Below are 16,519 nucleotides of genomic sequence, written 5' to 3'. Positions count from 1 at the left end.
GGTGGCAGGAAGATAGGCTGCTCTCGAGGTTGAGCCACAGCTAGGTTCTCGGTTCTCGTGGGGACCGCCCTGAGTGGGCAGAGCAAGCACGAGCCCGTGGTGGTCCGGAGCTGGCTGAGGCTGCTGGTGGGCTGCAGCACTGCGATCCTGTTGGGGGTGCTATCTCTCTGTCTCTCTTGTTCATGAAAGAAATAAAAGGTTTTTTTAAAAAAAGGTTAAGGATTTGCTTGAATGTCAGCTTCTCCGAAGCTGGCCTGCCCAGCCCTCCTAACTCATTTCAACTACACTCCCACCTGAAACTACAGCCCCACCACCCGGTGCCCCTACACCCTGGCGTTCTTTATCTCCCTTTATCTTGCTTTTGGCATCACTTTTGACATACTATAGCTCTTTACTCTCCTACTGTATTTATTCATTTATTGTATTTCTTGCTGGCCTTCCTTCATGAGATTTACGTCTGTTAGGTTTTATTGGTATATTCGGAGCTAATAGAGCCTTTAATGGGAGGACTTCAAAAAGCTAAAGAAAAATGGAATAAAGTACAGGTTTATCTCGTGGAAATAAACTGAAATCCATCCACAGCTCTCATAATATGCATTCTCCATGAATTATTTGAATACCCCTCCAAATGGGAAGTTAAGAGGGGAATGGGCCCTCTCCACACCCTGCATGCATTTCTGATTTCTCTGGCTCAACTGTCTGCAACTTCTTTTTATGACTCTTTTTTGTTTTATCTTTCCTTTTTTTTCCTTTTGCAGTTAAATGTTTAAGGTGAATACCAAAGGAAGGATGTTTCAAATAAATCATGCTACAACTAGGCAGACAAACTACACTGAAACTCTCCATTAGATTTCCCCTGAAGCGAATTCTTAGTCTGCTTCTTTGTAACTGTCCTCCTGGTGCCGCAAACTGGGCAGAGGACAAGGAGGGGACTCCTGCTGCAGACTGGCTATGGAACGAAATATTAGTCCCGAGTAATTGAAAACAATTATGACTGGCAAGTAGTCTGCTTTGTGATGTTAAGGCACAGTTAGCACCAACTTACAAAACCAAATCCTTAGAGTATCTGTTTCTCTTCCTCTCTTCCTTTCCTTTCTCATCCTCTTTTTCATTCAGTAGATGAGAAACCTGGGGTGAGAGGCGAAGTGACCTGTCTGAGGCTCTCACAACCAGGGACGGAGCTCAAACTAGCGTTCGGGCCACTCTGATACTTTGACATTGCTTTTATTTGTGTAATTTAAAACTCAGCAATGGCTGATTTCTCAACTAAGAGTTAGGGAGTAGGGAACCAGCAGTTAGCGTAATGGCTATGTCGCTGGACTCCCACGTAGTCGACCGCGGTTCGTGTCCCGGACCCGGTAGCTTAAAAAACTCACGCCGTGCACGTGTGCGTGCGTGCCCAAGATCCCGAGAGGAGAATGGAGGAGAAGGGATTGCTGCATGACCATCCCCTCTGGGGGGTGATTTCTCGCTTTCTGTCTCTATGTCTCTTTCTGTCTGTCTGGCAAGCGCACGCGCCCTACAGTGAAAATCTCTCCAAAAAAAAAAAAAAAAAAAAAGAGTTAGGGAGTGATGGCACCTAGAAATGATGACCTCTGAGCTCTTAGGAGAAAAGGCTAAATAAATAAATGAAGCACAAACAAAGCCACAGTAGTCTTAGAGCCCAAAGGAAGGGCTTTGCAGATGCTGTCTCTCTTTAGAAACAACGAAGACGAACACAGATATTAATTAGCTAATTCAAACTCCCCAACCTTTCATCTGCAATAGATTTTCCCTACTTAGCTCAGCTTTCATTTGATATGCCCTAAGCTGACCCCTGTACTCAAATCAGGTCATACTCTTCTTCTTTCTAATTTAATTCCTATCGCAGCGATTTCTATCCATAACATTTCTCTTTATTAAAATGGCTTCCAGAGTTTTCTGCCAGTTTGCAATTATCTCTAAAGTTCACTGGATTTCAGAACTTACCTTCTCTCCACACTGTGCCCTCACTTAACCCTACACAACCCACTCCCTCCTCCTTTAGGCCCCAACCTTTCAGAACACAGATTCGACGTGTCTAGTTGTAATACCTCACTCATCTGGAGATCAATTTGCTAAATGATTTCAACTATCCGGAACACAGCCAAGAACCAAGGATTAAGCAAAACTTCTCTACCTTCTAAATCTGAATAAACAAGAAAATGTGAGGTTCAAGTACCTTTACTCATAGGCAGGGCCGACTGACCCATGAGGCCCAGGAAACTCTGAGGGGCCCAGCTCCCTGGCGTATGAATTAGAAAAAAGCAGGGGTCTGTGGCTACCCTGGCCCCTTCTCCCAAAACCCTAGCACCCAATATGAGCAAAACGGTACCTTTTCAGCACTTCTTCAGGGCTAGGGTTGCCAGATAAAGTCCTGAGGATAAGTATGTCCTCAACATCACATGTGATACACTGATACTAAAAATTCTGAAGTTTTGGGACCAGCAGATGGCTTAGTGATGTTATGCTGGTTATACTGATGGACTTCTACATGGCTGATCATGGTTCAAGTCCTGGACCTGGTGGCTTCAAACTTATGCTGGGCATGTGTGCATGCCTGCCCAAGATCCCAGGAAGAGAATGGAGGAGAAGGGAGTGCGGGGAGTGATTTCTCGCTTTCTATCTTTCTGTTTCTCTGGTGAGTACTCGTGCCCAATAGAAAAAAATCTCTCAAAAACAAAAAAAAAGGGGTGTTTTTCTAAAATTCACATTTAACTGTGCATCTGTGTATTCTTTCTTTCATGAGAAAGGGAAAAGGACACACCCTCCATAAGGTCTCTCTCTCTCTCTCTTTTTTCAGTCACAGAATGTTTCTTGTTGCGATTTTCTCCCTAGCCTTCCCAGCCAGCCAGGATCACGGGCATGTGTGCGCCCTCGGCACACGCAGGCAGACCCAGGAAATGAACCTGCCTCTTCCATGTGGGTCCAGCGTCACTGAGTGGGCACACCACAGCTGGCCCATCCTGTATTCTTATCTGTTAAGTTTGGCGATCCTCCTCGGGGCAGAGTCTGCCTCACACCGGGGAGGACTGCTTGGTGAGTAGGAGGTGGACTAGATGCCAGGCTCCACTTGCCACTTAACCCATGCACACTTTGTGCACAGACCGCACAGCCGAACAGGTGCTGGTGGGTTACGAGCCCTGTGAGGGCAGGGGCAACGTTGTATTCATCTTTGTTTTGCTATAGTGTGGAGTAACTAGACATGCCTTACTCCCTGACATGAGAGGTAAGGAGCGCTGTGAAGACGTGCGTACAGACCACGCTGGGACTTAAATACATCAGGCCTGTTCCATCTAGTGGGTCATCAGAAAAGTCATTTTTTGCATAGAAAAACAGAAAAATACATCATGACTTTCCCGATGACCCAATACACTGCAATAATATCAGGAATATACGTCTATTTAATTTGCCAGAGGGCATGTGTGCTCCTCAGAGAGAGACAGAGAGGGGAGGAAAGACGGAAGCATCCTCCAGTAGGGTGGTTGCACCACAGCCCCTTCTCCTCCACTTCTCTGTCCTGGCAGGATTGGGGCACACATACACATGCACCCAGCATTTTCCAAGCTGCCAGGGCCAGGATTCGAATCACACAGTCTGCCCTGTGAAATCTGGCTCCCTTACTCCTTGGCCTGACATCAGGAACATTGAAGAACTGTTCTACACCTTATAAAAGACTCTCCTTTTGGCTCTCTTGAAATAGCTGTTATGCCATGTAATAGAAATCCCTAGGAAATCTCCAAAAGCCTGTGTTCTTGTTTCACAGATAGGAAAGTAGAAAAGAAAGTAGTGAAATGTCATTCTGTCAGATCATGAGTTAAGAGACAAGGAATTTGGTCACAAGCAACAGAGGGCCACAGGGAAAGGAAGTACGTGGGTCCCTGGAGGCTGAGGGCAGGTGTAACTGGTAGTGTCCTGAGAGTCCCAAAACACAGAAGCCCTGGTCCTCCCTCTACTCCTTATCCCACTGAGTTCTGAAATTCCCGTCTTTACTTCATTCTTCCTTTGACAGCGGGAGTCCCCAGCCCCTAGACTAGAGTGTTTGTTTTGGGATCCGGGAAGCTTCTACACTCCAGGGAATGTGAGATGGGGAAAGCAGGGCTTCCCGATTTCTTCTCCTAGTATTGTGAATGAGGGAAGTGGTGCCTGGAATTCCAGGTTGGAACTCTGAACTTACTTTCTATGGAAATTTGCGATATGAGCGGACTTCAAAAAGTTTGTAGAAAAATGGAATTACAGTATGTCTATATAGGCGCATAAAATTTGAAGCCCATGGGTTTTTTTCATAATACATATTTTCCAAGAATTTTCTGAAGACCCCCTCATATAGAGCAGTTACATTCTTCAGCTTTCATATCTTACAAACTAAGAAACTGTGGACTATCTAAAGGCACTTTTTTTTTTCTTTAATCCCTTATATCTGTGTACCCACAGGTTCACAAAGAGCTTCACTATACATTCTCTTAGTTGACCTTCAGTGGAGTATGTTAGGCAGAAGAAACTGCCTAATTCCATTTTACAGTTGAAGAAATAGACACAAATAAATTAAGGGACTAGTTCAAGGCCTTAAAGTCAGAAAATAATGAAGCTAAGATTCAAACTCAGGTGTTCTGACCCTGAGTCTTCTCAGAGTTAAGTTCTGTGGACAGGGTGTTCATAGCTGGAGTCATGTCCCCAGGGAGTGCTAAGATACTGTCTATAATCAAGCCTTTTGTGGCTGGCAGGTGGCATGGTGGTGAAGGTGCTTGAGTCCCAAATGGCTGAACATAGTTCGAGTCCCAGACCTGGTGGCTTACTTTCTCACTTTCCCTTTCTCACTCTCTCTAGTTGAATTTTAAAATAATAATAGATAAAATTAAACAAATAATAATTTAAAAAACCTTTTTAATGCTGATGGCACACTGCAATGACTGATTTAAGATACTAGAGCTAGAAGACATTCTGGCACTCAGAAAATATTTGGTCTCAACTATTAGCATTTCTCTGATGATTAAAATTTAGGTATGTAGCTTTGAGTTATCTGAAAATGGTGTGTGTATATACACAAATATATATATACACACGTATAATTACACATATATATACAGACACATGTATGCAATTCATTTTGGTATTCGTTAACACTTATTAAAGATGTATCAAAACCAAAGACAAAAAACAGCTCTATTTTCTTTTCCAGGGATTGTGTGCACTTGCCAGAGAGAACCAGAAAGACAGAGAGGGAGAGAGAAAGCACCCCCCAAAACGTGGTGTGGTCATGCCACAATCCCTTCTTCTCCATTTCTTTATCCTGTTAGAATCTGGGGCATGTGCGTACATGTGCCTGGAGTGTTCTTCAAGTCAATGGGCAGAGATTCCAACTGTGGTCAGTCATGTGAGATCTGGCGTCATCAACCATGAGGCCATAGACCAACCTACAAGTTCGAAAACCTGATTTTATCTAGCAGGTATTTGTAGCAACGTTTCAAATTTCCTCCACCATTTTTTGACATACTTGAAATTAATCTACATGTATATGCATCATGTTCATGCATACACACACTAAGCAAAGTATACCTGGAGAGAACTTTATAAAATATAATAGCTATCTAACGTCACTGACTTAATAGGGAAATTGACTACGAAACTGTCAATCATCACAACTTTTTTGTTTTTGTTTTAATAAAGAAATGAAGTCCAGTGCAGAAGTCACCACATCAGTGATTACAATTAATGTGTCTGGCAAAATGACTAAACCTCTTTCCTAAAGTGGTTATATATCTTATTGAGTCATATTGTAGTCATTAGCCAGAGTTAATTTTGAACAGATAGATGAAGAGATACTCATGTTTAGGCCTGCATGATTTAGAGTCTCTTCCATTATCTGCTTATTTCACTAAAGAAAGCCAAAGCCTGAAGAGTTGCTTAATATCACCAAGACTTCCTAATAACAAATCTGAAGGAAGACTGTACGGAGATGTCATATAAGGATTACATAAAAAGCAATCATGTCTAAAGACTGGTGATGTTAAAAGAAACCCACAGAGAAACAAAATGTCTGCCTGAGCTCCGACCCCGAGTATGCGAACAGCTTCTTATTGGCTCACCTGATATACCCTCCCAGCTCTAAATCTCATTTCTTTCCTACTGGGAACTACTCCAGAGCAGTGGAAGTTATCACTACTATTAACAACCGATGATGAGCTGAAACTCTCGTAACTTGTTAGGTATGAGTTCTATGTCAGTAGCACTGCTTTGAGTTTGGGGTGATATTCTTTTCTTTTTGGTAAAAGTTTACAGTTTCCAAAGAGTTTTCCAACTGGTGGGCTACAAATGAGTTACAGATGGACTAAGATATCAACTCCTGTCAGCTGTTGAGAAGCTGGGTGGTAGTGGGGGGGCTGGGCCCCCGGCCAGCTGATAACACTTGGGTTAGTGGCCTCATTCGCTTGCCTGAGTGTTATTAGAGATGTTATCATTTTCTATATGCCATGATATAAAAAGGATGGAAAACACTGACCTGGAAAAGGATTGGTTCTCCATAGATTACAAGGCTATTCTGTTACACAGATGAGGTCTTCCAGTCTGATCCCCAAAAGCATTGAGTAAATCCATCATTAAACAGTCAGGTTAATGGGTTTAACAACTCACACTTGTTGAGGAAACTGAGACGTCATGTCATTTTACAGACTGAGGAGTTCCTTTTCAGGGACTTTATTTTGTCTCCCAAAATGGAAAAGGAAAAAAGGCAGCAGATGAGATCTATGAGGGCAATAAGAAAGCCATGGGCTGCTGCAGGCTGTAGGCAGATTTACCTGGCCTTACCATTCTACTACCGCTTATCCCTTGACATTAAGACGAAGGCTTTCATCCTCCTGATCTTGAAAAGCACATTCCCCTCAACTTCCATAAATCTGCAAAACTTGAAAAGAGCCCCAGTGTCATCAAGTAAAAGAGACGGCTTTAGGACTCTCACTGGAAGGAGGGGTGTCTTCAAGCCTCTCACTGCTAAGCCGGACATTTCCTAACACTGGACAAATTGTACGTCCAGCTCAGGGAGGGTGAACTGCAGTGGTCTTTTACCCTCCAAGCCAATTGTTAGCTTTTCACAGGAATCAGCAGGGAAGCACATGTGAAACCTCTGTGTGACGGTGAGCACCCCCATGCCTTGTGTGACTCTGCATGTAGATGAAGCAGGCTGGGAGCTTTCTTAGCTGCTGCTGCTGAGTTCTCAGAGAAGCCCTTTTCTCCGGCTCGGCTCCCTGCTGGGATAGCCCTTTTCAATTTTTCTATCCCCCCTCGATCTCTTCTCCTGCAGAACACAGGGAAACTTGATTGAAATAAAGACCTAGGGAACATGTTTTATTTTCTCCTGTTCAATCCATTTTAGAAAAGCTTTTAATTGGTTTTAAAAAGATGCTAAACAAAATGTGATGATGTTTTTCAGTCTTCATGAACTACAGATACCACTTTTTATACTTTCAAAGGGCTAATAAATCAATCATGAAATTAACTCTCCAGCTAAATTTAAAGCAAATCCACTCAATACCAGGTTCATTAAAAACCTATGCATTTACTTAGAAAAATCTAAAATTCAAAGAAAATTATCCTAGTAACTGAAATCTGACTTGAATTTTTAGTTCTACACTGAAAATCCAAGACCAAGGCGATCACAAAGGGAAAAAAGGAGGGCTTGTGAGCCAGTTTTAATAAGCCAATTTACAAGAAGGGAGGGGAGCTGGGGGAGGGGCAGAAGTAGAAAAGAGGATATCTTGATACATAACAACATAGTGCCCCTGAAGGGCTTCTTTTATTTGAGCATGTGCACACACGCACACACAAAATTTCTATGCTGGAATTACAACAAATGCAAAATCAGGGATCCTGTGACTGATATGATTGCTACTGTAGATTCGCACAGTTCTTTTTAAAAGAAATTCCACAACTTGTCTGTTTTTTTGCCAGTGATACAGAAGAGTTTTCTACCACTTTGTGTATAGATACAGCATTCAGATACATTTACTTTTCATATTTCATTGAGAACATTTGAAAGACATGTATGACAAAGGCAGGGTGAAATGAACACTTCCACTTCAGAATGACACATATTCTTAACACATGACCAGTTTGAAAATTTCCCCTTATTTTCTTGAGAGAATATAAACCAATTTTAAAAAGCAAGGTGGTACAGATAAAGCTATTTTTGTTCTGTTAAATGTATGACCACTAGAAATGTTACAAACATTAATTTCTTCTGCCACTGACTTGCTTCTCCTACAGGTCATCTAGCAGTCCAGGTTGGAGTAACCAAATTTTGACTCCCGATGGGCTGGTATTCTCGTCAAAGAGAATCCCTTCCATTTCTAATCACTAAGGCAACCGGACCTCCTACTTCTTACACATTGCTGTCTTTTCTTCTTCAGTCCTCAGAGAAAGTCACTCCATATCCTTATGTAATGATCCAGTTCCTGTTTCTAAGACATCCCTCGAGGTGGCCCATGCACTGGAGATGCCTATTCCTTACCTCTAACTCCCATGTAATTCTCCTCTCTTCATGCTAGTAGCTTTGGAAACAATGTTTTAAGAAAATGTAATTGCTTTACTGTGAAATAATTCACATGGTTCATGCATTTGAAGTACAATTCAGTGGTTTGTGGTATATTCACTGACAGATGTAACCATCATCTCAATCAATTTTAGAACATTTTCATCAGCTCCAGGACAAACCCTATACCCCTATAGCAGCCATCTATTCTCATCCAGTCCTCCCAGCAGCAGGTGACCACGAGTCTACGTTACCCCTTTATGGAATTGCCAATTCTAGACATTTCATATAAATGGAACCACAGGGCTACCCTGTAGCCTGACGGTTAAAGAACCTGACTATGGTTTGAATCCTGGCTCCAGTGGCTTGAGAAACACACAAGCATGTGTGGGTGCATGCCCCACATCCTAGCAGGATAGAAAAATGGAGGAAACGGGATTGTGGCATGACCATATCCAACTAGGGTATGCTTTCTCTCTCTCTCTCTCTCTCTGTCTTTCTCTGGTGAGAGTGTACATGCCCTCTGACAAAAAATAATTAAAATAAAATGGTATCATAGATTATGTGTGTTTTTCTGACTAGCTTCTTTCACTTGGCATGTTTTCTGGGTTCATCCATGTTGTAGCACATATCAGTACTGAGTTTTTTATTGCTAAATACTATTCCACTATATAGAAGGATATATCAGGTTTCATTTTATTTGATGAATGTTGGGTTGTTCCACTTTTTGGTTATTATAAATAATGCTGCTTTAAGCACTCATGTACAAGTTTTTGTGTGGATATGTTTTCACTTCTTTTGGGTGTGTAACTAGGAGTGGAATTGTTAGTCATATGGTAACTATGTTTAAACTTTTGAGAAACCATAGTCTTGTTTGTTTGTTTGCTATAGGGCATGTATGCTTGCAAAGACAGACAGAGAGAGAGAGGTAGAGAAAGTGAGAAACCACTCCCCAGGGAGGATGGCCACACTGAAATCCCTTCTCCTCCATTATCCTCCTGGCCTTTGGGCATGCACGTGCACACACGCACGCACATGTGCCTGGTGTGATTTTTCAAGCCATTGGGTCTGGGCTTGAACTGAGCAATTGGCCATGTGGGATCCAGCTATCTTAACCTCCACGCTATCAGCTGGGCTTGTCTATTTTTCAAAGGTTACACAATTTTTACATTTTCTTTTTTTTAAAGGTTTCTGCCATGGGGTATGTGCTTGCTGAATAGAGAGAGGGAATGTGAGAATCACCCCCCTCCCTGGGAGGGATGGTCACAGGTAATCCCTTCTCCTTCTCTTGGGGTTTTGGGCGTGTATGCACATACACTTGGTGTGAATTTCAAGCCACTGGGTCAGACTTAAACCACAGTCAGCCATGTGGGAATCCAGCACCTTAACCACCACACCACCTGCTAATCCCTTTTTATATTGTCAGGGACAGACAGGGAGAGCAAAAGCACCCCCCAATTGGACATGGTCATACCACAGTCCCTTCTCTTCCATTCCTCCATCCTGTCAGGATTTTGGCTATGCATGCACACTTGCCTGGAGTGGTTTGCAGGCTGCCAAGGCTGGAATTTGAACCACGGTGGGTCATGTGGGATCTGACTCTGTGAAACATGAGGCTATGGTGTCAGCCCTGTCTGACATTTGGATCACAGTCACACTAGTGGGTATAAAGTCTTCACTGCATTGGTTTTAATTTGCACCTTCCTAATAACTAATGATATTGAGTGTCTTTTCATGTACTTATTTGGTCATTTGAACTTTACTGATTATTGAAAGTTTTCATTCTAATCATACCCTATCTAAACATAAACTCTAGCTGGGGCCAGCAGGTGGCATGGGGGTCGAGGATGCTGGATTTGCACATGGCCGACCATGGTTTGAGTCCCAGACCTGTTGGCTTGTTTTCTTATTCCCCACTCTGTCCCTCTCTGGTGAAATGAAAAATAAATAAAGTTAAATAAAACATAAACTCTAGTAATACTAAGACACTTAAGCCCACAAAAATGAAAAGATACTAAAAACATGTAATTTTAATGAGTTATGTATATTGTCTGTTGAGTGAGCTATTTGTGAAGTGTACTTTGTATGCCAGGTGTTGTGAGATTTAAAAGATAAGATAATGTTCCTTCCCTCAAGAGAGTGACAATGATTTTTTGGGGACCAGCAGTTAGCGTAATGGCTATGTTGCTGGACTCCCACGTAGTCGACCGCGGTTCGCGTCCTGGACCCAGTGGCTTAAACTCATGCCGGGCACGTGTGCATGCGTGCCCAAGATCCCGAGAGGAGAATGGAGGAGAAGGGATTGCAGTGTGGCCATCCCCCCTGGGGGGGGTGATTTCTCGCTTTCTGTCTCTCTGTCTGTCTGGCGAGCACAGGTGCCCTATAGCAAAAACCTCTCCAAAAAAAAAAAAAAAACAAAAAAAAAAAACAAAAAAAAGAATGACAATGACTTTTTTTTTTTTTTTTTTTTTTACAAAATAGAAACAATTATTCTTAAGTTTTTAACCAAAAGGTTGTAGGTCATTTGTTAACAATTTCTGTTTATTTCTGTTAGTATATAATTTGGATTACAAATAACTCTCAGACAGGGATATAGCTCTGTTTAAATCAATGTGCACAGTATTTAATATTGTAAAGGACAGAAAGTTTTAAATAGTGTTGAAAAGTTATTCTTCCTTCTCCTAAGTGACTTTCAGCATAAATTCTTTTTAACTAAAAATCTTAATATTTTGAAGAGTAAATTTAAATGCCTGGAAAAAGATCTCCCAGTCTAATAATTTTAAATATGTTAATCTCATAAGAAAGGAATTTTTTATTTTATTTTTTTGGAGAGATTTTTGCTATAGGGCGCGTACGCTCACCAGACAGAGAGAGACATAGAGACAGAAAGCGAGAAATCATGCCCCGGGGGGGAATGGCCATGCCGCAATCCCTTTTCGTCCATTCTCCTTTCGCAATCCCTTCTCCATTCTTGTCTCGCAATCCCTTCTTTTGCAATCCCTTCTCCTCCATTCTCCTCTCGCAATCTCTTCTCCATTCTCCTCTCAGGATCTTGAGCATGCACGCACACGCCCCTGGCATTGAGTTTAAGCCACTGGGTCCAGGACTTGAACTGCAGTCGACTACATGGGAGTCCAGCGACATAGCCATTACGCTAACTGCTGGTCCCAAGAAAGGAATGATAAATGTGTGATAAATTTATAAATTTTGAGGAGAAAATTTTTTTTCAGCAATTTTAGATATATCTATTTAGGTATTTATAAAACTATTGAGAGATTTAGAGAAGGGAAAAAATATACTCACTTCTCCAACTTCAGCCTTAGTATAATCTAAAACTCCACTTACTGGGAATGATGGTTTATGAAAAAATGATTTAAAATGTTTCTATAGTATACATATATAAAAAAATTTCAAGGTTACTGTAGGTTGTATTTTTTTTCACTACTCTAGAAATTAAAAAAAAAAATCATAGTAAACCAAGACAGGTCCTTTATACTTACCTTTAAGTGTAAAATACACAAACACATAACTTTAATTGTTAAATTAAAAATTAGATTCACTAGGTTAACATTACATATTTTGCATAAGATTAGTTTATATCTTAAAATTCAAACATGAAATTCCCATGTAGACATTAAGATATTATTTCAAATTAGCGCTTAACTCCTTTGTATCTGTCTTTGATTGGCATTTCTTTTTTTTTTCCTTTTTTTTGGAGAGGTTTTTGCCATAGGGCGTGTGTGCGCGCCAAAAGACAGAGAGAGACAGAGAGACAGAAAGCAAAAATCACCCCCTAGCGGGGATGGCCACGCAGCAATCCCTTCTGCTCCATTCTCCTCTTGGGATCTTGGGCACGCATGCATACGTGCCCGGAGTGAGTTTTTAAGCCACTGGGTCCAGGACGTGAACCGTGGTCAACTACATAGGAGTCCAGCGACATAGCCATTACGCTAACTGCTGGTCCCTGACTGGCATTTCTTTGAGATTAGAGTGTGCAGAATCAAGTATGAGAATCAGTTAAACATGCTCTGGCAGCCTCTGCATCATTAATATTTTTAATCAACCACCAGAGTTTGGTTTTAAATTTGTGAAGCTATCAAGATTAACAGACTATAATAGTAATATCAGTAAAAATACAACCACATTGGGGCCGGCAGACAGTGTGGTGGTTAAGGGCGCTGGACTCCAACATGGCCGACCACAGTTCGAGTCCCGGATCTGACGGCTTGCTTTCTCACGTTCTCTCTCTCTCTAGCTCACTCGCTCTGTCCCTCCTTGTCAAATATAAATAACTAAGGTTAAATAAAATAATTATTAAAAAATACAACCACATAGGCCAAGATCCTGGCTATAAATTCACACTTCAGCAGTGCCACATGACACAAGGGAAATAACTCAAAATCATCTGTAAAAATAAAGGAAAAAAAATCTGCCTTTAGGGGTATATACTTAAATTTCCCTAAATACAAACTCTCAGGAAAATCTATGAAATGATAAATGAAACAAAAACATGTATTTAATCCCTTCTACATTGATATCATACTCTCTTGGGAGGTACAGGGGGTTAGGGATGTGTAGTATTGTGGAGAACTTTTCAAGCAAATAAATATAATACTAACTGAATATTAAATGAAACCATAGGATTGATGGCTTCAGAAAAGAATAGGAAAATTCTGTTAACAAAGCAATTTACCTTAAGATAGCCAGACAAGAGACTTTTCGAAATTCCCTTTGACAACACAATTTTATATGTTTATGATAACTTACTTATTTAGAGAGAGTGCTCCTATATGCAATTTACTGAAAAACTCCTTGTGAAATTATTTCTCATTGTAATTATTATTTTTTACCTGAGGAGGTGCCTTTTTCAATAACACAAGAAGAGCTTGTAATACCAGATTAGAAAATCGAGGGCCAATAGGGACATAATCTGGAAGAGAAACATGGTTGTGTTTAGAGATTTGACACACGTATTCTGAAATTCAGGTATTTCTGCATCAAGAGTAAGCGGTCATAAAACAGTAATGCAACTATCAGTAGTATGAAAAAGTATTTCCAATAACCCGAATGCTCAAAATATTATATAGAAACCCTTTTCTGTAAATTTTTGGAAAAAGCTTCCAAATGTCCATTTTAAATTTATATAGACTTTTTTTTTTTTTTTTTTTAGGGCTTTGCTATTGGGCATGTGTGCTTACCAGAGAGACACAGAGAAAGGGAAGGCAAGAAATCACCCCCAGGGATGGCCATGCTGCAATCCCTTCTCCTCCATTCTCCTCTCGGGATTTTGGGCATGCACGCACATGTGCCTGGCATTAGTTTTAAGCTGCCAGGTCTGGGGCTTGACTGTGGTTGACTATGTGGAAGTCTAGCCATATAACCACTGTGCCATCTGCTGGTCCCCATTACCTGGTTTTCACAGATAGTTTTGTTTTGTATTTTTTTTAAGAGAGAAAGTAAAAAACAAAACAAAACAAAACACCAGGCTTACTTACCAAACATTTCTAAGAAATTACTGCAACCATAACAGTATAGTACACTGACCACAAAACATGATGCTAGAGGGTGGGTAGGAGGGACAATGTTAAGTAAGAAATTTTTTTAAAGCATTATTTTATTTAACTTTATCCATTTGTTTTAATTTGATCAGAGTGGGATAGAGTGAGAGAAAGTGAGATAAAGCTGGAAAGCAAGTTGCCAGGTCCAGGATTCAAACAATGGTTGGTCATGTGGGAGTCCAGCACCCTTAACCACCCCGCCCCCTGCCGGCCTGAGAAGATTAAGTAAGAAATTTTAATAAAACTGAAAAGAGGGTAGAGCCACTAACCATGGCCCTCACATGGTGAAGAACAGAGAACGTTCTGTGAAACTTCTACCAACACTTCAATATGAAGTGTGAATGCGTTTGCCTTGGTTTTCCCTGAATATTGTATGGGTAACCAGGCCCAGGTTATACTGAGGGTTACCCGCAGGCATCAGCTTCCTAAAGTCAAAAGCGATCCTTCCGCTTTCTGACTACACAGACCACATGTTACGTTCCAGTGTACCTTGCATTAGTTTTTACCAATATACGTTATAACGGACAAGCAGTATCTTGTTGATTTTTCCGAGACCCTAATAATTACTGTCTAGTAAGTTAAGACTCGGCAAATCCTTGCTGAGTAAATGCACAAACAAGAACAGATAATAACTATTCATACGAGTGAAAATATACTCAGAGGAAACACATTCCTGACAGAGCAGTGTTGCTATGACCACACATCTCAATTGTGTTTAGATAAAGGAATTTACACAGAGCAAAGAGTATGTGACCAAAAGCAGTTTAAGAAATAATCCTATACACTGGGCTGGGATGTATCATACGTAACAGACCAAAAACCCAGGTCGCTAGACAAAACTATTAATTTAAAGAGACCTCACATGTATACCTGCTGGGTTTTATAACAAGCACTGCCAAAACTTGTGAAAATAAACAATAGAAACTGAGGCAAGTCTTAAAATGATGGGAAAATGTAGTAAGAACAGTTAACTTGAAATCATTACTACACCATTATGGGCAGGGGAAGGAAGAAGGGATTAATCAGGTGTTGAGTAGTATTTTCAGGTGTTTATTACGTCACCAAGTGGGTTTCTACTGCAATAGCATTTATTACCCCACCCTGAGGCATTGTTATAATGAATTTATGACAGACTGATTTATTTCTCCAATGAAATAGAAAGAGTAACAACACTTTTCTGGCATTTACTTGTAGTTTCCTCCTTGTGAGCTGAGTGCAGGGATTAAGTCTCACTCATCTTTGTGTTCTATGAGTACACTTCAATGCAGGAGATGTTTAGTAAATTTTCCTTTTTTGCTAATTACTCTGGAGCAGACTTAACTTTCAGAATGTTTTCACCATTTATCATTTTGTTTTTGACATTACAATGACTCTGGGTTAAGAAGAAAGGGATTACAGTCTTTGTTCTGAAAGAGTAGAAACTGAAATACGAGAGCTTACACTTTCTGCTCAAGTGTTTCAGCAAATCTGTGAATTTCATGACTTCTAATAGACTTTTTTTTTTTTTTTTTTAGGGCTTTGCTATTGGGCATGTGTGCTTACCAGAGAGACACAGAGAAAGGGAAGGCAAGAAATCACCCCCAGGGATGGCCATGCTGCAATCCCTTCTCCTCCATTCTCCTCTCGGGATTTTGGGCATGCACGCACATGTGCCTGGCATTAGTTTTAAGCTGCCAGGTCTGGGGCTTGACTGTGGTTGACTATGTGGAAGTCTAGCCATATAACCACTGTGCCATCTGCTGGTCCCCATTACCTGGTTTTCACAGATAGTTTTGTTTTGTATTTTTTTTAAGAGAGAAAGTAAAAAACAAAACAAAACAAAACACCAGGCTTACTTACCAAACATTTCTAAGAAATTACTGCAACCATAACAGTATAGTACACTGACCACAAAACATGATGCTAGAGGGTGGGTAGGAGGGACAATGTTAAGTAAGAAATTTTTTTAAAGCATTATTTTATTTAACTTTATCCATTTGTTTTAATTTGATCAGAGTGGGATAGAGTGAGAGAAAGTGAGATAAAGCTGGAAAACAAGTTGCCAGGTCCAGGATTCAAACAATGGTTGGTCATGTGGGAGTCCAGCACCCTTAACCACCACGCCACCTGCCGGCCTGAGAAGATTAAGTAAGAAATTTTAATAAAACTGAAAAGATGGTAGAGCCACTAACCATGGCCCTCACATGGTGAAGAACAGAGAACGTTCTGTGAAACTTCTACCAACACTTCAATATGAAGTGTGAATGCGTTTGCCTTGGTTTTCCCTGAATATTGTATGGGTAACCAGGCCCAGGTTATACTGAGGGTTACCCGCAGGCATCAGCTTCCTAAAGTCAAAAGCGATCCTTCCGCTTTCTGACTACACAGACCACATGTTACGTTCCAGTGTACCTTGCATTAGTTTTTACCAATATACGTT

The 16,519-nt window shown here is 40.9% G+C and overlaps 1 protein-coding gene across 1 annotated transcript in view; it reads right to left on the bottom strand.

The window, feature by feature from the left end:
- NSF (N-ethylmaleimide sensitive factor, vesicle fusing ATPase) overlaps positions 1-16,519 on the bottom strand; it is a gene marked incomplete in the record, with an annotated part of 153,800 nt that overhangs the window by 14,631 nt on the left and 122,650 nt on the right. The window contains 1 exon segment of the mRNA XM_014591835.2: positions 13,393-13,472. Coding sequence (XP_014447321.1) covers positions 13,393-13,472 — 80 coding nt within the window.

This window comes from Tupaia chinensis, unplaced genomic scaffold (genome assembly GCF_000334495.1).
Source record: "Tupaia chinensis unplaced genomic scaffold, TupChi_1.0 Scaffold000624_1, whole genome shotgun sequence".
Classification (NCBI taxonomy): domain Eukaryota; kingdom Metazoa; phylum Chordata; class Mammalia; order Scandentia; family Tupaiidae; genus Tupaia; species Tupaia belangeri.
Note: the sequence above shows the minus strand (reverse complement) of the source record. Positions and strands in the feature narration are given on the sequence as shown.